General features: G+C 37.6%; 1 protein-coding gene across 2 annotated transcripts in view; it reads right to left on the bottom strand.

Annotated features, from left to right (window-relative positions):
- Positions 1–27,280, bottom strand: part of STAG1 (stromal antigen 1) — a 428,313-nt gene that overhangs the window by 61,500 nt on the left and 339,533 nt on the right. For both annotated transcript variants that reach the window (XM_033404083.2, XM_033404084.2), the window contains 2 exons: positions 15,737–15,854; positions 6,473–6,576 (listed from right to left, as the gene is read on the bottom strand). In XM_033404083.2, coding sequence (XP_033259974.1) covers positions 6,473–6,576; positions 15,737–15,854 — 222 coding nt within the window. The remainder of the gene's footprint in view (positions 1–6,472; positions 6,577–15,736; positions 15,855–27,280) is intronic.

The raw sequence follows: 27,280 nt of genomic DNA, 5'->3' as shown, positions 1-27,280 counted from the left end.
TGTTTCTCTGTCTTCTCATCTTGCTTAACTTACTGTGTTTGGGGTCTCCTTTTCGCAGGCTGCATGTTCGTAGTTCCTGTTGTTTTGGTGTCTGTCCCCAGTGTCTAAAGTTGGTTCAGTGGGTTGTGTCAGCATCCTGGTGGAGGGGACTAGTGCCTGTGTTCTGGTGGATGAGGCTGGATCTTGTCTTTGTGGTGGGCAGGATCGTGTCCGGTGGTGTGTTTTGGGGTGTCTGTGACCTTATTATGATTTTAGGCAGCCTCTCTGCTAATGGGTGGGGGTTGTGTTCCTGTCTTGCTAGTTGTTTGGCTAGGGTATCCAGCATTGTAGCTTGCTGGTCATTGAGTGGAGCTGGGTCTTAGCGTTGAGATATACATCTCTGGGAGAGCTTTCACCATTTGATACGTGGAGCTGGGAGGTCTCTTGTGGACCAGTGTCCTGTACTCGGCTCTCCAACCTTAAAGGCACAGGCCTGACACCTGGCTGGAGCTCCAAGACCCTGTGAGCCACACGGAAAAAGAGAAAAAGGAAAAAAATATATGTATCATTGCTCCCAAAGTCCACCGCCTGAATTTTGGGCTGATCCGTTGTCTATTCAGGTATTCCACAGATGCAGGGTACATCAAGTTGACTGTGGAGATTTAATCCGCTGCTCCTGAGGCTGCTGGGAGAGATTTCCCTTTCTCTTCTTTGTTTGCACAGCTCCTGGGGTTTAGCTTTGGATTTGGCCCTGACTCTGCGTGTAGGTCTCCTGAGGGCGTCTGTTCTTTGCTCAGACAGGGTGGGGTTAAAGTAGTAGCTGATAGGGGGCTCTGGCTCACTTAGGCCAGTTGGAGGGAGGGGTACGGAATGTGGGGTGAGCCTGCGGCAGCAGAGGCCAGCATGATGTTGCAACAGCCTGAGGTGCGCCTGTGCTCTCCTGGGGAAGTTGTCCCTGGATCACAGGACCCTGGCAGTGGAGGGCTGCACAGGCTCCTGGGAGGGGAGGTGTGGATAGTGACCTGTGCTTGCACACAGGCTTCTTGGTGGCTGCAGCAGCAGCCTTAGCGTTTCATGTGTGTCTGGTGTCCGCACTGATAGCCGCGGCTTGCACCTGTCTCTGGAGCTAGTTTAGGAGGTGCTGTGAATCCCCTCTCCTTGAGCACCCCGAAACAATGGTCTTCTGTAGCATTTTAAGGCAAGTTCTTTTTATATCATTTCACCCCTAATATTTAATTATGTCTCTAACAGATGAAGATGCAAGAATAATTAAGCTTTGCATCTCCAACAAAATTAAACAATAATTCCTTATTATCATTTCATACCCAGTCCTTTGTTTTCTCAGTCTCTACTTTTTGGAGTCTTCCCTATATTCGTATTTAATGTAATGTTTAATATGGTTAAATTTATGTCAGCCATTGGGCTATTTGTTATCTCTATATCTTATGTCTTTTTTTCTCCCCTCTCTTCATCCTTTACTGCCTTCTTTGCAGTTAAACATTTTTTAGTGTGCTATTACAATTTCTCTGTTGGTTTCATTCCCCTTTTTTAGGTATGAGTAGTTACTCTAGGGATTACAATATACTTCTTCAACTTATTACAACTAACTTCAGATTAATAATGAATTAATTATAGCAAAATACAGCAATTTTACTCCAAGAGAGTTCTATTTCCTTTACCCTTATTTGTGCTATCTCACATATCTATATATATTATAATCTTAATACTACAGTGCTATAATTGTTGCTTTAAATAATCTCATGTCTCTTTAAAAATTAAAAAAAATATACTATACAAAGCCTTTTTTTTTTTTTTTTTGCAGTATGCGGGCCTCTCGTTGTGGTCTCTCTCATTGTGGAGCACAGGCTGCGGACGTGCAGGCTCAGCGGCCATGGCTCACGGGCCTAGCCGCTCCGCAGCATGTGGGATCTTCCCGGACTGGGGCACGAACCTGTGTCCCCTGCATCGGCAGGTGGACCCTCAACCACTGCGCCACCAGGGAAGCCCTACACAGCCTTTTATATCCACCCACATATTTACCATTTCTGGTACTCTCTATTTCCTCCTGTGGATTAGAGTTTCCATTCTTTATAGCTGGAAGGACTTCTTTTAGTATTTCTTCTAAGGCAGGTCTTCTAACATGTCTCTCAATCTTTGTTTATATGGGAATGTTTTTATTTTCACTTTCATACGTGAAAGATAATTTTACTGGATTTAGAATTCCTGGTTGGCAATTTTGTTGTCTTTTGGTGATTGTCATTCTACTGTCTTCTGGGCTTAACTACTTCTGATAAGTCAACTGCTAATCCTATTGCTGTTGTCCTCCACATGAGTTATTTTTTTTCTCACAGCTTTCAATATTTTTTGTCTTTAGCTTTTAACAGTGTGACTACCCTGTGTCTAGAGGTAGATATTTTGTGTTTATACTATTTGGATTTTCTTAAATTTCTTGGACCTGTGGATTAACATTTGCCATCAAATTTGGGACGTTTTTGGCAATTCTTAAAATGTTTTTCCTTCCTTTTCCTTCTCTCACTCCTTTTTGTAGGACTCCATTACACAAATTTGGTGACTTGATGTTGTTTCACACATTTCTTAGGCTCTGTTCATTTCTCTTCACCTTTTTTCCTGTTTTTTTTCCAGAATGAATAATTTCTATTAATCTTTCATGTCCACTGTTTCTTCTGTCATCTCAAATCTGTTGAGCTTATCTAATAAATTTTAAATTTCTGTTACTATACTTTTCAACTCATGAATTGTCATTTGAAAAATTGGAATTACTGAGATTCCTTATTTGTTATCTTTTCCTGTAATTCTCTGAACATATTTTCCTATAATTCTTTGAACATATTTATAAAAAAGGGCTCTGAAGTATGTGCTAAACCCAACAATTGCACCTACTGAGAAAACATTTCTACTGTCTACTTTTTTCCCCTGAGTATGGCCACATTTTACTGTGTTTTTTTTGCATGGTTCCAATTTTTCTGGAAAAGTGGACATTTTTTGATAATATTCTGTAATAATTATGTATTTAAAAAATATTTTTCTAAGTGTCATTTTAATAAATTAAACTGTGTAATTTGTCTCTCCCATGATGTGTGGCTTCTGTTGGGAATTTTTATTCTTATTTTTGTTTTTTAGCCTGTCTTCCTGGGAGTCTCCTCTGTGTTTCAATAGATCACTAGTCAGCCAATGATTTGGGTAGAGGTGGTGCTCAAATGATCCAAATTTATAAGGCTCCTCGCCTCTGAGACCTGATCTGTTGTGGGATAGAGAGCACATTCAAACTTCAGCCACTATGTAAGTTTGCTTGACTTTTATTTTCCATTGGGTTCTCTCTCTCAGGTTTCCCAGTCAGCCAGGGATGTATGAAGAGTTTATTAATCCTTTTATAGCTTTCTCATTTCTAGCATTTTTTGTTAGATTCTTGGCTGGTTCACTATTCTTACCAACTTGCAGACACAATCTCTGAATACCACAGGTACAGGATTTCCTTGTTTCTGCCATTTCTAGTTGACAAAGCTGTGGATTTTTTCCCATTTGTCCCATATTGAGTCTGCTCCCTTGACAGCAAAGTTGCTGGTTTTTACATACAGTGCCACTCTGGTAAAATTACAGATGTCACCAATCAAGCCTGTGGGTTCTGTGTATACTGTAACCCTAGGCAGGAAGGCTGTAGACTCACTCCTACAGCTTTAACCTGAAGCTTCAGCAGTTTTCCAAGAATACAAGCACACCTCATTCTTATGTTTTGCAGATATTGCTTTTTTGAAGAAAACAAATTGGAACTTTGTGACAACCCTGTGTTGAGCGAGTCTGTTGGTACCATTTTCCCAACAGCATTTGCTCATTTTGTGTTTGTGTGTCTGTTTCTGTGCCACATTTGGTAATTCTTGCAATATTTCAAACTTTTTCATCATTATTATTATACCTGTTATGGTGATCTGTGATCAATGATCTTTGATGTTACCATTTAATTGCTTTGGGGTGCCAGAAACTGCACCCATATAAAATGGGGAACTTACTTGATAAATGTTGTGTCCCACTGCTCCACCAACTAGCTGTTCCCCCATCTTTTCCCCCTTCCTGAGACTCAACAGTATTGAAATCAGGCCAACTAACAACCTTACTAACCCCTAATAAGCCTCTAAGTGTTCAGGTGAAAAGAAGAGCCACACATCTCTTGTTTTAAATCAAAAGCTAGACATGATTAAGCTCAGTGGGGAAGGCATGTTGAAAGGCCAAAAGCTAGGCCTCTTGAGTCAAACAGTTAGCCAACTTGTGAATGCAAAGGAAAAGTTCATGAAAGAAATAAAAAGTGCTACTCCAGTGAATACATGAATGATAAGAAAGTGAAACAGCCTTATTGCTGATATGGAAGAAGTTTTAGTGATCTGGATAGAAGATCGAACCAACCACAACATTCCATTAAGCCAAAGCCTAATCCACAGCAAGGCCCTCACTCTCTTAAATTCTATGAAAGCTGAGAGAAGTGAGGAAGCTGCAGAAGAAAAGGCTGAATCTAGTTCATGAGATTTAAGAAAAGAAGCCATCTCTATAACATGAGTTCAAGGTGAGGCAGCAACTGCTGATGTAGAAGTTGCAGCAAGTTAACCAGAAGATCTAGCTAAGTTAATTAATGAAGGTGCCTACACTAAACAAAAGATTTGCAGTATAGACAAAACAGCATTATATTAAAAGAAGATGCCACGTAGGATTTTCATAGCTATACATTTGGTGACTTTAAGTTGAAGCCAATGCTCATTCGCTATTCTGAAAGCCCTAGGGCCCTTAGAAATATGCTCAATCTACTCTGTCTGTTCTCTATCAGTGGCACAACAAAGTCTGGGTGACAGCACATCTGTTTACAACATGGTTTAGTGAATATTTTAAGCCCACTGCTGAGACCTACTGCTCAAAGAAAAGATTCCCTTCAAAATATGACTGCTCACTGACAAAGCATCTGGTCACCCAAGAGCTCTGATGGAGGTGCACTATGAGAATAATGTTTTCATGCCTCCTAACACAATATCCATTTTGCAGCCCATTGATCAAGGAGTAATTCTGACTTTCAAGTTTCATTAGTAAAGAAAGAGATTTTGTAAGGCTATAGCTGCCATGGATAGTGATTCCTCTGATGGATCTGTGCAAAGTCCACTGGAAACTTTCTGGAAAGGATTCAGCGTCCTAGATGACACTAAGAATATTCATGATTCAAGGAGAAAAGGTCAAAATATCGACATTAACAGGAATTTGGCAGAAGTTGATTCCAATCCTCATGAATGACTTTGAGGGGTTCAAGATTTCAGTGGAGGAAGGAACTGCAGATGTGGTGAAAATAGAAAGAGAATTAGAATTCAATGCAGAGACTGAATATGTGATAAATTTCATGACAAAAACTTTAACAGATGAGGAGTTGCTTCTTATGGAGGAGCGAAGAAAGTGGTTTCTAGAGATGTAATCTACTCATGGTGAAAATGCCGTGATGATTGTTGAAATGACAACAAAGGATTTAGAATATTACATGAACTTAGTTGATAAAGAAGTGGCAGAGTTTGAAAGGTCTGACTCCAATTTTGAAAGAAGTTCTACTGTGGGTCAAATGCTATCAAACAGCATTGCATGCTACATAGAAATTGTTTGTGAAAGGAAAAGTCCATCAATGAGGCAAACCTCATTTTTGTCTTATTTTAAGAAACTGCTACCAGCAAAAAGATTGCAACTCGCTGAAGGCTCAGATGACAGCATTTTTTTTTAGCAATAAACTAGTTTTAAATTAAGGTATGCACATTGTTTTTCTAGGCATAAGGCATTGCGCACTTAATAGACTACTGTACAGTGTAAACACAACTTTTTATGCATCAAGAAACCAAAAAATTCATGTGACTAGCTTTATTGCAATATTTGCTTTATTATAATGGTCTGGAACGGAACCTACAATATCTCCAAGATATGCCCATAAATGCTTCTCAATTTGTTGTTTTATCTCTGGCTAATTTCCAGAGCCCTGATATGGGTTTTGATAGTTTTTCCAGTTTTACACTTTTTTTTTTTGGCAGAGAGGAATTGCCTACCTTTTCACACTACCAGAGCCAGTCTTTCCATCACGATTATCTCAATTCATCTTAAATAGCAATAACACCCGCATTATTAGCCCCATACTACAGGTAAGGAAATTAGCAAAGAAAATAGTCAATTGTCCAAAGATTACATAGATGTTAAGTGGAAGAGCCTCCAAAACTAGGCAGTTTGCCTTCAGAGCCTTTCTGTACCTTTAACAAATATGAATGTGAAAATTCGTAAGATACTAGACTAGAAGCAGGCACAGGTGCTATAGAAGCATGGATGCAAAGAATCTATTTTGGTACCTGAGTAGACAGAATATAAGATGAACTACCACAGCATATATCATTTACAAAAAATATTCAAATATTTAAGACAGTTAATTACATTAAAAGCTTTCTTTTTTTTGTAGATTTCTAATATAACTTACTCTCTTGCCGGTACCCCTTCCCACTGGAGGATGTGCCTCAGCAGCTTGACGAATCGTACAAACCATTAGCTCTATAAGAGCACTCTCCTGACGGTCAGACATTGCTAAAGTGAAACAAAACACATTAGTATGAGTAGGTAGTTTTACAATAGCCATGTATCAAAACTGAGCACAATTATAAAAAACTGTAGTCTATTACTTAAAGACTAAAGTTCTATTCTTTGTCCTTTCCTTGTTTTAAGAATAATATGTGCTTGTCGTAAGTCAAACAAGAAAGAGATATACAAAGTAAAAAAGACAATAAACTCTGGTTTCTTCTAATACTTGGTCTCTTGTAATATACTTCTGAATTAGGCAATGCCAAAATTTTCCTTCTGTATCACTTCAAAGCTTATATATCTTTCTTTTACTTTTAGCAAAAAAAGAACATGCTATATCTTTTCAAAAAATTAATAGATTTTGAATATCTTTCAAGTCACATGACATGTACAAATAATTATGTTAAATAATTACAAGTTATTACATAATTTGTGTTCCACAATTTATTCAGCCTTCTCCTATTAACATGCAAATTTCCCCCAAATTTTTGTCACATTTACAAACAATGCAGTAATAAATATCATAAGTACACATGTATTTATGTAACTGATACTTTTATTTCTATAGAATAAATTTCAAGAGAGGGAGCAATGACTCAAAAGTTAAAATCTTGGTACTGACAAATCAAAAAGGTTACTTACTGCAATCCACACCTCCAACTGCAATGATGAGAATGTTTGATTCCTCATATCCCTGCCAGCACTTGATGTTACAAGTCCCTTTAATGTTTGCCAATCCAATGATTGAAAATGGTATGTTATTTTGCTCCTGCCTAACTACTAAGTAGTGGAGTGTATTTTCTTGTTTATTAGTTTAAAATTTTTTGGAGATTTTTAATGTTTATTCTCTGCTAATTTTTCTATTGTTATTCACCTTTCTTGGATTCTTCTTTTTTTACATTTATTTATTTATTTATTTTTGACTGCGTTGGGTCTTTGTTGCTGTGCGTGGGCTTTCTCTAGTTGCGGCAAGTGGGGGCTACTCTTCGTTGCAGTGCACAGGCTTCTCATTGCAGTGGCTTCTCTTGTTGCGGAGCACGGGCTCTAGGCGCACGGGCCTCAATAGTTGTGGCATGCAGGCTCAGTAGCTGTGGCTCATGGGCTCTAGAGCGCACGCTCAGTAGTTGTGGTGCATGGGCTCTAGAGCGCAGGCTCAGTAGTTGTGGTGCATGGGCTTAGTTGCTCCGTGGCATGTGGGATCTTAACGGACCAGGGATTGAACTAATGTCTCCTGCACTGGCAGGTGGATTCTTAACCACTGCATCACCAGGGAAGTCCCTAACTTTGTCTTAAATGATGCAAATATTTTCTCCCAGTTTGTTCTTTTGTTTTTAGACTCTTCATGGTATCTTTTGTCAGAAATTATTAACTTCTACAAAGTCATATCTGTATTTATTTATTTATGGCTTTCAGATTTCTCTTTTCTTTCCAGTTTTTTTGAGAGATAACTGACATACAATACAATATAGGTTTAAGTTGTACAGCATAATGATTTAACTTATATATATCGTGACATGATTATCCCAGTAAGCTTAGTTAACATCTATCATCTCATACTGATTAAAAAAAAAGGCTTCTGGGTTTCTTGTATTGCTTTCAAAGATCTCCTTTCTCCTAGAGATTACAGAAATATATTTTCTTCTCTCTCTGTCTCCATCTGTTGCTTGCTTTTACATCTTTAATCTGTCTGAAATTTATTTCTGCCGATAGTATCAAGTTTGGGTCTGTTTATTCCCACCAGATGAGCAGTCAATTATGCCTCTACCATTATTAAATAAAACCAGCTTTCCCTGGTTTATTTGAAATGTCACCTTTAAACATGTTTTAGGTGCTTATATATACTTAGATCTATTTCTGGATTTTTTATTTAGTTTCACTAATCTATTTTTCTGTTGCAAGGACACACTGTTTTGATTATAACAGCTTTATAATGTTATAATATACCTTAATGTGTAACTTAATTCAACTAATTTGAATATTTAGTTGAACAAATTTCCCTTATCTAGTCCTTTTCCTAAAAAATTTCTATAAAGCTAGTAGCAAACAATTAAATATTTTCTATGTGTAAGGCACGGTTATAAGTGATTTATATGTATTTATTTGTTTTATCCTCAAAACAATTCCAAGAGCTAGGAATTAATATCTTCACACTTTGAAGATTGGGAAAATGAGCCACGGAGAGGTTAAATAACTTTTCAAAGCACTCAGTAGTAGAGCCAAGATATGAACCCAGGTAGTCTGACTCCAAGGTCTATGCTCTTAAGCACTATGCTATACCACCTTTTTAAAATAAGCTTGAAATTCTACATTAACTTTTATTTTTTAATTTTATTAGAGTATAGTTGATTTGCAATGTTGTGTTAGTTTCAGGTGTACAGCAAAGTGAATCTGTTATACATATACATATATGCACTCTTTTTCAGATTCTTTTCCCATATAGGCCATTACAGAGTACTGAGTAGAGTTCCCTGTGCTATATAGTAGGTCCTTGTTAGTTATCTATTTTATATATAGTAGAGTGTATATGTCAATCCCAATCTTCCAATTTATCCCTCCCCCACCCACCCCACTGGTAACCATAAGTTTGTTTTCTATGTCTGTGACTCTTTTTCTGTTTTGTAGATAAGTTCATTTGTACCCTTTTTTTTAGATTCCACATATAAGCAATATCATATGATATTTGTCTTTCTCTGTCTGACTTACTTCACTCAGTCTATGTAATACCCTTTTTTTAAAAAATAAATTTATTTATTTTCTTTTTGGCTGCGTTAGGTCTTCGTTGCTGCACACAGGCTTTCTCTAGTTGCAGCAAGCGGGGGCTACTCTTAGTTGAGGTGTGTGGGCTTCTCGTTGCAGAGCATGGGCTCTGGGCACACAGGCTTCAGTAGCTGCGGCACGCAGGCTCAGTAGTTGTGGCTCACGGGCTCTAGAGAGCAGGCTTAGTAGTTGTGGTGCACGGACTTAGTTGCTCCACGGCATGTGGGATCTTCCTGGACCGGGGCTCAAATCCGTGTCACCTGCATTGGCAGGCGGATTCTTAACCACTGTGCCACCAGGGAAGTCCCAGTCTATATAAACTTTAAAATCATTTTGCTTAGTTCCTTCTCTCACCTCCCAGAACTCTCTCAAACCTACTGGAATTTGAACTGGTATTTTTAAGAAAATTATACATTACACTGGGAAGAACTGACATTTTAATAATCTTTTCAGCCAGGAACATGATATAGCTCTTCATTTATGATATCTTATTTGACATTATTTAATGAAACATTATGATTTTATTCACACTGATTCTGTACTTTTCTTGTTGAATTCATTCCTATGTATTTTTAAAGATACATTTTTGAGACTAATTTGAATAGTTTAATTTTATCTTTCTGTCTCCCTCTCTCCTTCCTCTCTGTTTTCTCTGTATACTTATTTATGTTAAAGACCAATTTAAAAAAAAAGACCAATAGATGTGGGGATTATAGAACTAGGCATAAATTAAAAGAAAAAAATATTAAGCTTTAGAAATTGAGAAGTTTGTACTGATTATTTCAAAATAAACTGGGACAACAGCAATGAAAAGGCAAACAAAGGCATAACATCTTATCCCTTATTCTGTACCAAAATCATCCTAAGCAGGAATATATATGTACATCTTAATTCAATCATTTTTTGTTTCACATTTTAATTGTGATAGAAAAAGCACATGAACTTTAGCTTGTCTTAGGAAAACCACAAGAAACAGCTTCAGCTTTCCATTTATACTCCCTGATCCAATAAAACAATCAAGTTTCTATTTTATGATTCTAGAATTTCATATTTTTTTCAATTTGGCTGGGGATAGAGGAATGACAAGATTGTCTATGAACTAAATGCATTTTCTATTATTTATGAAAAAAAATCTAGTTCTATGGAAAGTGAGGAGAGAAAAACTTACCTAGTATAGAAACATTCCACTATTATATACTAAAATCCATACATTAGTGTTGAAGAAAAACTCAACCTTATACAGTGTCCAATGCCATCAATTTTATTAGTTTATAATTTGAAACCATCCATTCAGATATGGTAAACTCAAAACATTTGAAATTTAACTGAAATCTCTTTGGGGATAAAACAGCAAAATCAAATAATAAAATTGAAAACAAAGCAAGCTTTAAGCCACACACAAGAGCCAAACAGCCACAATGATAGAAAGGAAAGGGTGGCTGTTCGCACTATGAATTACCAAATACCTACACAACTTTCTAAGTCTGCAGAAACCTCTTTACACATCATCCCCATTTTCTCATTATTGATTTCAGTCTTATCACCCTGAACTCTGGATTTTCTCCTTAATATCACTGAAAAGAAACACTAAAAAGTCACCAACAACCTAAATCTTCACTTAAAGCTGATGGTCTTTGCATAGTCCTTTTTCTCCTCTGCAATACGTGATATTATTAACCATAGCTCTCTTGAACACCCTCTTTACTGGGCCTTCTATAGTGTACAATGAACTCTTACTATCCTTTTTATATAGCTTGCTCTCACTCTTTCTTGCTCTTCCTGCTTTTGTCCCCTTCCTATCCACAATCTTTAAAACTCACCATGGGCTTTTTCTTTCTATAATCTATTTTTATCTTTTACATTTTTATCATATCCCATAGAAACCACTCCAAACCATGTTGACAAAAAGCATTTTTTTTAATACGAATTTGATCACATCCCTCCCCTGTTTAAAATCCTTCAGTGGCTCCCTATTACACTTAGAATGAACTAAATAAATCCACTTATGATTATGGACTTAAATGTTCTACATCATCAGGCCTCTGCCTCTATCTCATCTAGTGCCACTGGCCCACTGTGCTCAAGCTACTGCAGCTCCTGGAATATAACAATATCATTCATGCTTCAGATACTCTGCAATTGCTATTTCCTCTATCTAGGCAGCTCTTTTTTTGACACTTCCCCTGGCTAGCCCCCATATCCTTTAGATTCTTGGCTCACAGGTGGCCTCCTTAGAGAGATCTTCCTTTTGGGATTCAATCTAAAGATGGACCCTTTCTTACTGTTATTATCCATCACAGATACTTATTAACTTTTGAAATTATTCTGACCACTTAGTTTTGGTCTGCCTTCGTCACTTGAATGTAAGTTCCATATGGGCAGTGAGCTGACCTTGTTTAAGACTGCACCCTCAGTGCTTAGTATAACAGCACATAGAAGGTGGTCAATAAATATTTTAAAATTATGAGTGAATTAATGATTCCCTACTTGAAGAATTCCACTTATATACATTACTTCACCCATCAACTGGATCACAGAATTCTAGCATTAGAAATGATCACAGGGCTTCCCTGGTGGCACAGTGGTTAAGAATCTGCCTGCCAATGCAGGGGACACGGGTTCGAACCCTGGTCCGGGAAGATCCCACACGCCGCACAGCAACTAAGCCCATGTGCCACAACTACTGAGCCTGCATTCTAGAGCCCGCGTGCCACAACTACCGAAGCCCACGTGCCTAGAGCCCGTGCTTCGCAACAAAGAGAAGCCACCGCAATGAGAAGCCTGTGCACTGCAATGATGAGTAGCCCCCGCTCGCCGCAACTAGAGAAAGCCCATGCGCAGAAACGAAAACCCAACACAGCCAAAGATAAATAAATAAAAATAAATATATTTAACAAAAAAGAAATCATTAGCTTTCATTGCAAGCTATCAAATGTTTCAAAAACTGTTTAAAAAAAAAAAGAAATGATCACATAAGTTTATCTAATCAAAGAGCCTTCTTTATAAATGAAGAAGCTAAGACCCAGAGAAGTTAAATGACTCAGTTACGGCCCTGTTTTTGCCTGATTATTTGTTACCCAGACCTTCACATTACACTAAAAATTTATCCAGCAATTTGATTTTGCTGCAGAATACACATACACCCCCAAAAAACCCTGTCCCTTAAAAACACTGCAAGGCAGTCTTACAGCAGCTGTGATTTATTATTATTTTTCTTTTCCATCATGGTTTATTACAGGATATTGAATATAGTTCCCTGTGCTACACAATGGGACCTTGTTGTTTATCCATTCCAATATATAATAGTTTGCATCTGCTAGTCCCAAACTCCCAATCCAACCCCCTCCCCCGACCAGCAACCACAAGTCTATTCTCTGTGTCTGTGACTCCACTTCTGTTTTGTAGATAAGTTCATGTGTGTCATATTTTAGATTCCACATATAATATCATATGGTATTTGTTTTTCTCTTTCTGACTTACTTCACTTAGTATAATAATCTTTAGGTCCATCCATGTAGCTGCGAATGGAATTAAGTCATTCTTTTTTATGGCTGAGTGGTACACTGTATATATGTACCACATCTTTTTATCCATTCATCTGTTGATGGACATTTAGGTTGTTTCCATGTCTTGGCTACTGTAAATAGTGCTGCTGTGAACACAGGGGTGCATGTATCTTTTCAAGTGATAGTTTTGTTCTGATATATAGCAGTTGTAATTTAAATTGCTATTGGTAGTCTTTGACAATGTGTCTGTTTTCCCAAATTTTAGTCCTATATTTGCAACTGCTAACTAGACTTTCATCCACTGGAATATCTATCACACTTCACTTATGTAAAGTATAACTAAATTTCTAATTAGTCTTAAGGAAATAAGTAAATCACTAATGGCATTTTGTTATCATAAAATATAGCAAAATAGTAGCTCAGAATATTGATTTGGATACCATTCCATACCAGAGCTTATATGTGGCACAGCAAACATATGGACAAATGTATGAAAAAAAGTTGAATCATGATTTCAAAACGGTCCTGGACTTGTTACACATGAATTCTCCAGCCTTGCCTTCCCAGATTCAATCATACCCTAAAACTGTGGTTGACTTAAAATTTTTTCCCCATTTTACAACTCACTTTTCTAGCTAAAATCAAACCAACCAAACCAAGCCAAACCAAACCTAACCAATCTCTTGACTGAAAGTTAAACCCAATGTCAACTAAACTTAAATCACAAAGAAAACCTAATAATACATAGTTATTTTAAGAAGGTAGATCCAGGGCTTCCCTGGTGGCGCAGTGGTTGAGAGTCCGCCTGCCAATGCAGGGGACACGGGTTCGTGCCCTGGTCCGGGAAGATCCCACATGCCACGGAGTGGCTGGGCCCGTGAGCCATGGCTGCTGAGCCTGCGCGTCCGGAGCCTGTGCTCCGCAATGGGCAAGGCCACAACAGTGAGAGGCTCGCGTACGGCAAAAAAAAAAAAAGAAGGAAGGTAGATCCATCTAGAACACCTTGATGACTGACAGAGTAATTACTATTTTCTGACTGACACATCTTATTTAAATGAGAGTAAAAAGTTAACAATACCAAATCATAGCACCTTGGCTCTTCTTCCCGTAATTTATTATGTCCCCTGCTTCCCTTCTCCTTGGATATAACCTTATAGAGCATACTTGACAAAAAGAAAAATGGCCTGGGATCATAAATAAGAAGCTCTAGCCTACTCTGATAATTTGCTGATTCTATGGCCACAAGCAAGGAAGGAAAATGGATGAAATGTACTATTAAATACTATGCCAAGCGTTTTGCTCAAGTGTTGACTGGGCTGTAGTGATTAGAAAGGAAATTGATTTTACTAGATAAAATATTAAGATTAGTTAGAAATAGATTTATGAGGTCAGGGAACTTAGCAGGAACATGTATGAGCAAAGTAAAGACAATGTAGAATGTATGTTCATGTTCCTCTGATCACTTCAAAAGTGAAAGGAATCCAGAGTACAGGTGAGAGTTTGACCTAGTGAGCAGAAGGTCCTGTCAACTTAATAATAGACCTGTCTTCTTACCAAAGATATGGAGGGAAAAAAACACATGCAAATATAGTAGATAATAATCAGAGGTGGGGTCAAATATACTATAATAAATTCTACCTTGAAAGAAGGTCTGGGAAATTTTGGGGAAGGATTTGTGTTACAGATTAAGAATGAGGGGAAAAAAAAAAAGAATGAGGTTGTGAGGCAAATATCTTGAATTTAAAAGCAGCAATTTCAGCCAGTTTACTGGAGTGTATTTGGGTACGATGCATAGCTATTGTTTCTCTCACTGAATTTGGTCAAAGCCAGAGCAGATAATACCAATTAGCATCACTGCTTGGAAAGAACACTGGGGGATGGTCATTAAACTGTTTAGGTAATCTACTGCAGGTGATGGCTCATTCCGCTCTTATATCCCAGAGGGTTGAACTACATAGAAAAGCAGGGGAAACAGAATAGGGAATCAATAGTATACTATTTTATTTAATCCTCACAACAACTATATAAGGTAAATAAGAAAAAGAATCCTTATATTATAAAGAAAAGGAAGCTAAGGAGCAGAAAAAATGAGGACATAAGTCACAAAGGACAGAGTTAGAAATCTGAATCTGTTTCTTTTGATTCTAAAGTCCATGTTTAGTTCATTACAAGCCTCACTTACATCAAGGTATCATCTACATTTTAGGACTCTGTATGGATTAAATAGTAGTTCTTTAAACTACTGTTGTGGGCTAGATTGAAAAACAAGCTATACAGAGGAAAAAGCATTGCTAGTTTTAAGGAGCTAATATTCATATAATCTTTTAGAATATAAATGCTTTATTAAGTATCCATTTTGCTGTTCATGTTATTACACAAAGTGTAATGTAAGATGCATACTTCAGAAATTATCAATATAGTAATTATTTCTCCCTATTTCTTGAATAGCTAGGTAAGTGACTTTATTTTTGATTTATTTTAATTTTTAAAAAGATATAACAAAAGAGGGGATGATTATGGTCTAATTAAATCATTGTATGTGAAAGGTTAAGTACACATACATAGCAAAAAGATTCTGCACGTGCCTTTTTTTTTTTTTACATTAAGTGTGTCAGTACTTTGTGTCTCAAATCAGCATAAAGAAAACTTTTTTGAATGCTACATAACATTTACAGGATTTTAAAAACTTGTGTGGCATGAATGGTAGTAGTCCTAATACAGAAAGATGTTATACACTATTGAGACATCCTTGCTTGTTATAGGAAACAAACTGTTCTCTTTGCAAAAAAAGACACACAGTACGCTTGCATATACTCATTTGTAAGAAGTGATCTATACAGGGTGGTATGATAATTAATGCAAACCCAAAACAATATGTAAATCAACTTATCGAAATACTATACCTTCCTCTCCTTGAACAGGTTCTTCTAATAACAATTCTGTCATACATTCCCAGTCTTTCAATAGTTCTTGAGAGCTCTCCCACAAACTGTCCACCAAGTAGGCAGCATGTTCGTGTAACTAAAAATAACAAATCAAATGTGATTGAAGAACATTTAATGAAGAAATTAGTAATAATATATTGAGTTGTTAAGCCATTTTCTTCATAATTAAAACTGCTTGGTCACAATGTTTCCAAGAGCCACTCAGAGAACTATGTATATATATATACATACATACATACATACAAACACATTTGCATTCCACTGTTGATAATGGGGATGCAATATATAGACTTAATCATTTAAAAACAGTAGTAAGGTTAAGAATCTCCTAGTTCAATGAAATCATATATTGATGAAGAAACTGAGAGTACAACTAGTTAACAATTTTCCTGAAGTTATAAGCTGGATTTAGGGTACTTTTCATTATTCTTTATTTGTCTTTCTCTACAACGATTTTTTTTTTTTAAGAAAATGAATTACTTTCTCTCAGAATTCCATTTGACACTTTGGTACCAGCCTTACTTACTTTTTATCTCTGTTACTTGGTTAAGGTCAAAATGTACGTTACTCCATCTCTCTGTTTTTCCACTCTCATTTCCACTTAACAAATTCCCCATCTCACCTCACCTCCACTTTTTGCTGCTCATTACTCTTGACAATTTTCTTTGGAACCCATGTTCCCACAATAAACAACACTCTCAAGTTCCTCAACAAACATTTCAGATGGAACGCTTTACCATCTGTCAGTCATTGAACTGTGAAGAATATTAATTACTTTAGTAAAGTTCTTTAGAAAAGGTAAGTAGAAGTGTTGGCCATGTTCTGGTTTCTGCTACTTACAATTAACTTCTCTACCCTTGCATAAAAGTTCTACCACCTCTGAGTCTCATGACAACCAGCTAAACCACTTTCAAACTTTACATTGCAACCCGTTCACTGGCTGTTAAAATAATTTAATGTATTGAGACCAAAGTTTCAAAGAAATGAAACGGAGAGGATATGTATAGAAGATATAATCCACCAAAAATATAATTGTGAACTTTTTTATACCTATTCTAAAAATGAGTGTATAGCACACAGAATGTTAAGTACTATTTCATATTTCAGTTATATGTTCTTGTATTTGTGAGAGAAAATGGTTTTTGTATCATGAGGAGTGGCCTGAAAATGTGTGAAAGTCACCTTGGTAGACCTACTGATTATCTACTGATATCTTAGCACATTTGGCACGTGAGTTGCTTTTCTTCCTCATTCCTAATTCTACCATTATTCTTAACTTCTATGAAAATTTTGATGATCTATTTAAAGCTCTGCCTCATTTGACCTCTTGAATTCTATACTTCATTTCCACTGCATTTCAAATCTCACATTCTGGCTTCTGAAATGCCTCAGGAAAACTACGTACACACGCATACACACACAACACCCCACAGTTTCCCAATGTTTTTTGTCAAAGCCAGAGTAGATAATATTGATTAGCATCTCTGCTTAAGGAAGAAGATGGACAAACGTTTGCAGCCAGGTCTATTCAAACTTTCTAAACCACACATCCTAGGAAAATATCCCTAGACCATAAGTAACATCATTCCAACAGTGACAGGCACAAGTAGTGCACAACCTGGTGTCAAAAATGAAAATTAACAGCAGAAAACAGAAAAACCAATAGTTTCAAAAAAATAGGCTATTAAGCCTATGCTGAAATGGAGTTATTATTTAGTGGGTACAGAGTTTCAATGTAGGAAAACTTTGAAAAAGTTCTGGAGATCAATGGCAGTGACAGCTGCACATCCATGTGAATGTACTTAATGCCAATGAAGAGTACACTTAATAATAGTTAAAATGGTAAATTCTGTTATTTCACCAAAAATTAAAAAAAAACTATACTGAATAAACTTGCTTTTATGCCTGATATACTTAAATATGTCTGTAGAATAGGTATAAAAAAGTTCACAATAATATTTTTGGTGGATTATACCTTCTATACATATCCTCTCTGTCCCTCTTAATGCTTCTGGTCCTCAATTCTGGTTTATCTTATATGATATTGTCCTTTCAGCTTTTTGTAAGCCTTTGTTAACTACATCCAGCATTTATCCAGTTTGTTTACTTCCTGTGTTAAATTTTTGATTAAGGTGTGTTTGTAAACATTTTAATTTCTTTATTTCAACCCTAAATGACAATCTGCTTTTTTAATAAAGCATGTTAGTCTCTTTACATTTATTGAGATTACAGATGTTGGCATCTGCTTCCCTGTGCTTTCCTGATGACATTTTCTTTTTTTTTTAAGTTGTGCTTCCTGCAGAGTTTTATTTTCTAACTTATATTTTCTCCATCACCAAGATCACCAAAAATAATTTTCAGACATCTGCCTTAAGCTTCACAGCCATATTATTTAGGCTTAGTTCTAATTTTTTTCAGATTTATTTGCTCACCAATATTTCTTATATTTCTTATTTTCCTTTTATTGCATGCAGTTTTCATTTTGCTAGAAAACACCCTCAAGTAATACCCTGCATATAGGGTACATAGGTAGTAAACATTTTAATTGCCTTTCCTTTGATTAGTTCCTCTCCTCCATTCTCTCTGTTTTCTTTACAGAGTTTCTACTAGATAATATAATAAACTTTCTTAATCTGTACTCCTTGTCTCTTAATTTCTCTCTCATACTTTTTTTTTTTTTTTTGCGGTACGCGGGCCTCTCACTGCTGGGGCCCCTCCCGTCGCAGAGCACAGGCTCCGGACACGCAGGCTCAGCGGCCATGGCCCACGGGCCCAGCCACTCTGTGGCATGCAGGGCATGCGGGATCCTCCCGGACCGGGGCACAAACCTCTGTCCCCTGCATCGGCAGGTGGACTCCCAACTACTGCACCACCAGGGAAGCCCTCTCTCTCATACTTTTCATTTCTTTCCTCTTTTGCACTACTTCCTGCAAAATTCCCAATCTTTGGTTATGTCTATTCATGTCATTTAATAATCCACCTCTCACCTACATTTTGGAATTCATGTTTTTAATTTCTAAGAAGTCTCTTCCTCTTTCATAATTGCTTCTTCTTATATTTGGGGGCATTAATCAAAAATTTTCATCAGGGGCTTCCCTGGTGGCGCAGTAGTTAAGAATCTGCCTGCCAATGCAGGGGACACGGGTTCAAGCCCTGGTCTAGGAAGATCCCACATGCCGCAGAGCAACTAAGCCCACGCACCACAACTACTGAGCCTACGTTCTAGAGCAGCGAGCCACAACTACTTAGTCTGCGTGACACAACTACTCAAGCCTGTGCGCCTAGAGCCTGTGCTCCACAACGAGAAGCCCATGCACCGCAATGAAGAGTAGGCCCTGCTCGCTGCAACTGGAGAAAGCCTGCACGCAGCAACGAACACCCAACTCAGCCAAAAATAGTAAATAAATAAAAAACAGATACCTAAAATACCTAAAATTAAAAAAAAAAAAAATCATCAGTATGTTGGCCTTGCGCTTCTTTTTCATGATATTGATTTTTTCAAGTTTCAGTGTTTCTTGGTTGCCAGTACATATATATTAATGAGTCCAGACTCAAGAATACTGGTAGCTAGAATCCTTTTCTTGAATCTGGTTGCAATGTCCTGGCTTCCTTGGTTGTGTAGGAAAGTGGAAAAAGGGGATCTATAATCAGGTAGGCTTTTCCTCTAATTGTAGGTATGCACTTTGCATTTTGAATGCAGAAGTTCCCTCTCCCTACTGATGGCCATACATATCTGGGGTAGTTATTCACTACTTTGCTTCTCAGACCAGTGTCCACATCCCAAATGCCTGGACCAGCATTTCTGAAAAGAGGAATAAGCTCCTCAGGGCAGACACTTAATTACTACTGACAGCTTACTCCTTTCACCAGCCTCTGTTGCTCTGATCTTTAATGTATTTCAGATTTCTACCAGAAAATCTCGAAAAAATTTTCCCTCTTTTCGTCTCCTGTGGGGGTATGGGTTACTTAACTGGAATTCACAGTCATTTACTTTACAGTTTCCACAAATTCTTCACTGTCCTGGTCAACTGGTGATATCTCATTCATTTTGACTTTTTTATCATGAGGTTTTCAGTTGTATGAGTTGCTGGCACAATTCAAGGCTTTAAGTTGTATAATTTCACTAGCATTGGCATTTTTAAGAATGACTTTTCTATGCCTTAAATCAAGGCATATTAAAATTTAACTCAAGAATGTTTTCATTGTTCTAGAAATTTTTTTTGTTTATATTCTCAATATAGATGCTAACTTCTTTGAGCATTACCTCTTCCTGACTGTAAGGCGGTGGCTTAATAGAATGCTTTCTGTTAACACTAATAACCACTTGCTTCAAACTCAATGTGTATACCAGCAGGACATGATAATGTGTTGGCCTATTTTCTGATTAAGAGTTTCAAATTCACCAGTATGAGTGACAACAATCAGTATAACACGCTCTGTCAGGAACTGGCTTGATATAATATTTATGAGACAGTCTTCCTGTCTTGGGGCATGTGTGATGGCCACATAACTTGCTACTCTCAAATCTCTACAAGAAAAGATCGATGTCTGAGAAAAAAAATTTTTAACGTGGCCAATAGGGTAAAAGGTTACAATCGCCTTTCAGACATTTCATACCAAGGACCTTCTATTGGTAGCAAAAGGTGAAGCTATAAGAAGGAAGGCCTTGAAGCATTCTTGATGGCTATAAAAAAAAACCTGGGATTCAAAAGGATCTGGAGGGCTTCCTTGGTGGCACAGTGGCTAAGAATCCACCTGCCAAGCTCTTTGGTGGGGCTAATGGTAGACCTTGGGAGGGCTCACGCCAAAGAGTACTTCTCAGAATTTCTGCTGCCGGTTCTTTGTCCACATGGTGAGCCACAGCTGCCCCCTGCCTCTGCAGGAGATGTTCCAACACTAGCCACCCAGTTTCCAGATATATGCAGATCAATGGACTGACTCAGCCTGACCTCCTGGCACATCCCCCTGGGGGTCTGTGCCATTGGTCAGCACTTTGCTCTGAAGGAGGTGGGCTCACCATCAGTCTAGGTGTGTGTAGTGGAAATCAGGACAACCATCCTGCCACAGGTACATGTACCTGCCACAGGTACATGCCAGGTACATGTGGCTGACAGGGCCTTGGTGCTCCGGCCGGGTGTCAGGCCTGAGTCTCTGAGGTGGGAGAGCCAAGTTCAGGACACTGGACCACCAGAGACCTCCCGGCCCCTTGTAATATCAATCGGCAAGAGCTCTCCAAGAGATTTCCGTCTCAACGTGAAGACCCAACTCCACTCAAGGACCAGCAAGCTCCAGTGCTGGACACCCCATGCCAAACAACTAGCAAGAAAGGAACACAACACCATCCATTAGCAGAGAAGCTGCCTAAAGTCATAATGAGTTCAGATACCCAAAAACACACCAAGGGACGTGGTCTTGCCCACCAGAAAGACAAGATCCAGCCTCATCCACTAGAACACAGGCACTACTCCCCTCCACCAGGAAACCTACACAACCCACTGAACCAACCTTACCCACTGGGGGCAGACACCAAAAACAACAGGAATTATCAACATGCAGCCTGTGAAAAGGAGACCCCAAACACAGTAAGTTAAGTAAAATGAGAAAGAAATATGCAGCAGATGAAGGAGCAAAGTAAAAACCAACCAGTCCAAAAAAATGAAGAGGAAACAGGCAGCCTACCTGAAAAAGAATTCAGAGTAATGATAGTAAAGATTATCCAAAATCTTGGAAATAGAATGGAGAAAATACAAGAAACGTTTAACAAGGACCTAGAAGAACTAAAGAGCAAACAATGATGAGTAACAAAATAAATGAAATTAAAAATTCTCAAGAAGGAATCAACAGCAGAATAACTGAGGCAGAAGAACGGATAAGTGACCTGGAAGATAAAATAGTGGAAATAACTAATGCAGAGCAGAATAAAGAAAAAAGAATGAAAAGAATTGAGGACAGTCTCAGAGACCTTTGGGACAACATTAAACGCACCAATATTCGAATTACACGGGTCCCAGAAGAAGAAGAGAAAAACAAAGGGACTGAGAAAATATTTGAAGAGATTATACTGGAAAAATTCCCTAAGATGGGAATGGAAATAGTTAATCAAGTCCAGGAAGCATAGAGAGTCCCATACAGGATAAATTTAAGGAGGAACACGCCAAGACACATATATATCAAACTGTCAAAAATTAAATACAAAGAAAAAATATTAAAAGCAGCAAGGGAAAAGCAACACATAACATACAAGGGAATCCCCATAAGGTTAACAGCTGATCTTTCAGCAGAAACTCTGCAAGCCAGAAGGGAGTGGGAGGACATATTTAAAATGATGAAAGGGAAAAACCTACAACTGAGATTATTCTACCCAGCAAGGATCTCATTCACATTCGACTGAGAAATTAACACCTTTACAGACAAGCAAACGCTATGAGAATTCAGAACCACAAAACCAGCTTTACAACAAATGCTAAAGGAACTTCTCTAGGCAGGAAACACAAGAGAGGGAAAAGACCTACAATAACAACCCAAAATAATTTAAAAAATGGTAATAGGAACACACATATCAATAATGACCTTAAATGTAAATGGATTAAACGCTCCCATGAAAAGACACAGACTGGGGCTTCCCTGGTGGCGCAGTGGTTGAGAGTCCGCCTGCCGAGGCAGGGGACATGGGTTCGTGCCCTGGTCCGGGAGGATCCCACATGCTGCAGAGCGACTGGGTCTGAGAGCCATGGCCGCTGAGTCTGTGCATTCGGAGCCTGTGCTCCACAACGGGAGGGGCCACAACAGTGAGAGGCCAGTGTACCGCAAAAAAAAAAAAAAAAAAAAGGACACAGACTGGCTGAATGGATATAAAAACAAGACCGGTATATATGCTGTCTACAAGAGACCCACTTCAGACCTAGGGACACATACAAACTAAAAGTGAGGGCATGGAAAAAGATATTCCATGCAAATGGAAATCAAAAGAAAGCTGGAGTAGCAATTCTCATATGAGACAAAATAAGACTTTAAAATAAAGACTATTACAAGAGACAAAGGACAGTACATAATGATCAAGGGATCAATCCAAGATAAAGATATAACAATTATAAATATTTATGCACCCAACATAGGAGTACCTCAATACATAAGGCAAATGCTAACAGCCATAAAAGGGGAAATCGACAGTAACACAATAATAATAGGGGAGTTTAACACCCCACTTTCACCAATGGACAGATCACCCAAAATGAAAATAAATAAGGAAATACAAGCTATAAATAACACATTAAACAAGATGGATTTGTTATTTACAGGACATTCCATCCAAAAACAACCTAATACACTTTCTTCTCAAGTGCTCATGGAACATTCTCCAGGATATACCATATTTGGGATCACAAATCAAGCCTTGGTAAATTTAAGAAAATTGAAATCGTATCAAGTATCTTTGCCAACCGCTTTGCTATGAGGCCAGATATCAATTACAGGAAAAAAACAGTAAAAAGTACAAACACAAGAAGGCTAAACAATATGCTACTAAATAACCAAGAGATCACTGAAGAAATCAAAGAGGAAATCAAAATACACCTATAAACAAATGCAGCAAAAGCAGTTCTAAGAGGGAGGTTTATAGCAATACAATCTCACCTCAGGAAACAAGAAGAATCTCAAGTAAACAACCTAACTTTAAACCTAAAACAATTAGAGAAAGAAGAACAAAAAAACCCCCAAAGTTTGCAGAAGGAAAGAAATAAAGATCACATCAGAAATAAATGAAAAAGAAATGAAGGAAACAATAGCAAAGATAAATAAAACTAAAAGCTGGTTCTTTGAGAAGGTAAACAAAATAGATAAACCATTAGCCAGACTCATCAAGAAAAAATTGGAGAAGACCTAAATCCACAGAATTAGAAATGTAAAAGGAGAAGTAACAAACGACACTGCAGAAGTACACAGGTTCATGAGAGATTACTACAAGCAACTATATGCCAATACAATGGACAACCTGGAAGAAATGGACAAATTCTTAGAAAAGTACAACCTTCTGAGACTGAACCAGGTAGAAATAGAAAATATAAACAGACCAATCACAAGCACTGAAATTGAAACTCTGATTAAAAATATTCCAACAAACGAAAGCCCAGGACCAGATGGCTTCACAGGCGAATTCTATCAAACATTTAGAGAAGAGCTAACACCTATCCTTCTCAAACTCTTCCAAAATATAGCAGAGGGAGGAACACTCCCAAACTTATTCTATGAAGCCACTGTCACCCTGATACCAAAACCAGACAAAGATGGCACAAAAAAAGAAAACTACAGACCAATATCACTGATGAACATAGATGCAAAAAGCCTCAACAAAATACTAGTAAACATATTCCAACAGCACATTAAAAGGATCATACACCATGATCAAGTGGGGTTTATTCCAGGAATGCAAGGATTCTTCAATATAGGCAAATCAATCAATGTGATACACCGTATTAACAAAGTGAAGGATAAAAACCATATGATAATCTCAATAGATGCAGAAAAAGCTTTCGATAAAATTCAACAGCCATTTATGATAAAAACTCTCTAGAAAGTAGGCAGAGAGGGAACTTATCTCCACATAATAAAGGCCATATATGACAAACCCACAGCCAACATTGTTCTCAATGGTGAAAAACTGAAACCATTTCCACTAAGATCGGGAACAAGACAAGGCTGCACACTCTCACCACTATTATTCAACATAGTTTTGGAAGTTTTAACCATAGCAATCAGAGAAGAAAAAGATATAAAAGGAACCCAAATCAGAAAAGAAAAGTAAAACTGTCACTGTTTGCAGATAACATGATACTACACATAGAGAATCCTAAAGATGCTACCAGAAAACTACTAGAGCTAATCAATGAATTTGGTAAAGTAGTGGGATACAAAATTAATGCACAGAAGTCTCTTCCATTCCTATACAATAATGATGAAAAATCTGAAAGAGAAATTAAGGAACTGCTCAAAAAGAATAAAATACTTAGGAATAAACCTAGCTAAGGAGACAAAAGACCTGTTTGTAGAAAACTGTAAGACACTGATGGAAGAAATTAAAGATGATACAAATAGATGGAGAGATACACCATGGTCTTGGATTGGAAGAATCAACACGGTGCAAATGACTATACTACCGAAAGCAATCTACAGATTCAATGCAATTCCTAATCAAACTATCAATGGCATTTTTGAACAGGACTGGATAAAAAATTTCACAATTTATATGGAAACACAAAAGACCCCAAATAGCCAAAGCAATCTTCAGAAAGAAAAATGGAGCTAGAGGAATCAGCCTCCCTGACTTCAGACTATACTACAAAGCTACAGTAATCAAGACAGTATGGTATTGGCACAAAAACAGAAATATAGATCAATGGAACAGGATAGAAAGCCCAGAGATAAACCCATGCACATATGGTCATCTTCTCTTTGATAAAGGAGGCAACAATATACAATGGAGAAAAGACAGCCTGTTCAATAAGTGGTGCTGGGAAACTGGACAGCTACATGTAAAAGAATGAAATTAGAATACTCCCTGACACCATACACAAAAATAAACTCAAAATGGATTAAAGACCTAAATGTAAGTCCAGAAACTATAAAACTCTTAGAGGAAAACATAGGCAGAACACTCTATGACATAAATCACAGCAAGATCCTTTTTGACCCACCTCCTAGAAAAATGGAAATAAAAACAAAAATAAGCAAATGGCACCTAATGAAACTTCAAAGCTTTTGCACAGAAAAGGAAACCATAAACAAGAGCAAAAGACAACCCTCAGAATGGGAGAAAATATTTGCAAATGAAGCAACTGACAAAGGATTAATCTCCAAAATTTACAAGCAGCTCATGCAGCTCAATAACAAAAAAACAAACAACCCAATCCAAAAATGGGCAGAAGACCTAAATAGACATTTCTCTAAAGAAGATATACAGACTGCCAACAAACACATGAAAGAATGCTCAACATCATTAATCATTAGAGAAATGAAAATCAAAACTACAGTGAGATATCATCTCACACCAGTCAGAATGGCCATCATCAAAAAATCTAGAAACAATAAATGCTGGAGAGGGTGTGGAGAAAAGGGAACACTCTTGCACTGCTGGTGGGAATGTGAATTGGTACAGCCACTATGGAGAACAGTATGGAGGTTCCTTAAAAAACTACAAATAGAACTACCATAGGACCCAGCAATTCCACTACTGGGCATATACCCTGAGAAAACCATAACTTGAAAAGAGTCATGTACCACATTGTTCACTGCAGCACTATTTACCATAGCCAGGACATGGAAGCAACCTAAGTGTCCATTGACAGATGAATGTATAAAGAAGATGTTGCCCATATATACAATCAAATATTACTCAGCCATAAAAAGGAAATGAAATTGCGTTATTTGTAGTGAGGTGGATGGACTCAGAGTCTGTCATACAGAGTAAAATAAGTCAGAAAGAGAAAAACAAATACCATATGCTAACACACACACACACACACACACACACACACACACACACATATATGGAATTAAAAAAAAAAAGGGTCTGAAGAACCTAGGGGCAGGACAGGAATAAAGACGGAGACGCAGAGAATGGACTTGAGGACACGGGGTGGGGAAACAGTAAGCTGGGACGAAGTGAGAGAGTGGCATGGACATATATACAATACCAAATGTAAAACACATAGTTAGTGGGAAGCAGCTGCATAGCACAGGGAGATCAGCTCCATGCTTTGTGACCACCTAGAGGTGTGTGATAGGGAAGGTGGGAGGGAGATGCAAGAGGGAGAGGATATGGGGATATATGTATATTTATAGCTGATTCACTTTGTTATACAGCAGAAACGAACACAACATTGTAAAGCAATTATACCCCAATAAAGATGCTAAAAAAAAAAAGAATCTGCCTTCCCATGCAGGCGACACGGGTTCGAGACCTGGTTTGGGAAGCTCCCACATGCCACGGCGCAACTAAGCCCGTGCGCCACAACTACTGAAGACCTTGTGCCTGGAGCCCGTGCTCCGCGACAAGAGAAGCCCCTGCTCAATGCAACTAGAGAAAGCCTGCGGCAGCAACGAAGACACAATGCAGCCATAAAGAAACAAATAAATAAAATAAATTTATTTTAAAAAAAAAGGATCTGGAACCCTAACAACAACATGAAAGTTTACTTTCTAAACGCAGTTTTTTGTAACATAATTTCATAAAAGCAGCATGAAAATCAGGCATTTGCAAGCATTCTTTGTACTCCTTGGGAATTGATGAACAAAAAAGGTAGCTCATTAATGGAGAAAGAGTCATTGTACAGCAAATAAATAATCAGAATTATATTAAAATTTATGTATAAATTATATAACATAAATTAAAATTATATTTATTGTCTAGGTGAACTTTACCTTGCTATATCTAAGTATAATTTATTTTATAGGGTGTCCTCTAATCCCGTATATAACAAACTAATCTCATTTTCCTGACTTTATTTA

The sequence above is a fragment of the Orcinus orca genome, chromosome 5 (genome assembly GCF_937001465.1).
Source record: "Orcinus orca chromosome 5, mOrcOrc1.1, whole genome shotgun sequence".
NCBI classification, from domain to species: Eukaryota; Metazoa; Chordata; class Mammalia; order Artiodactyla; family Delphinidae; genus Orcinus; species Orcinus orca.
Note: the sequence above shows the minus strand (reverse complement) of the source record. Positions and strands in the feature narration are given on the sequence as shown.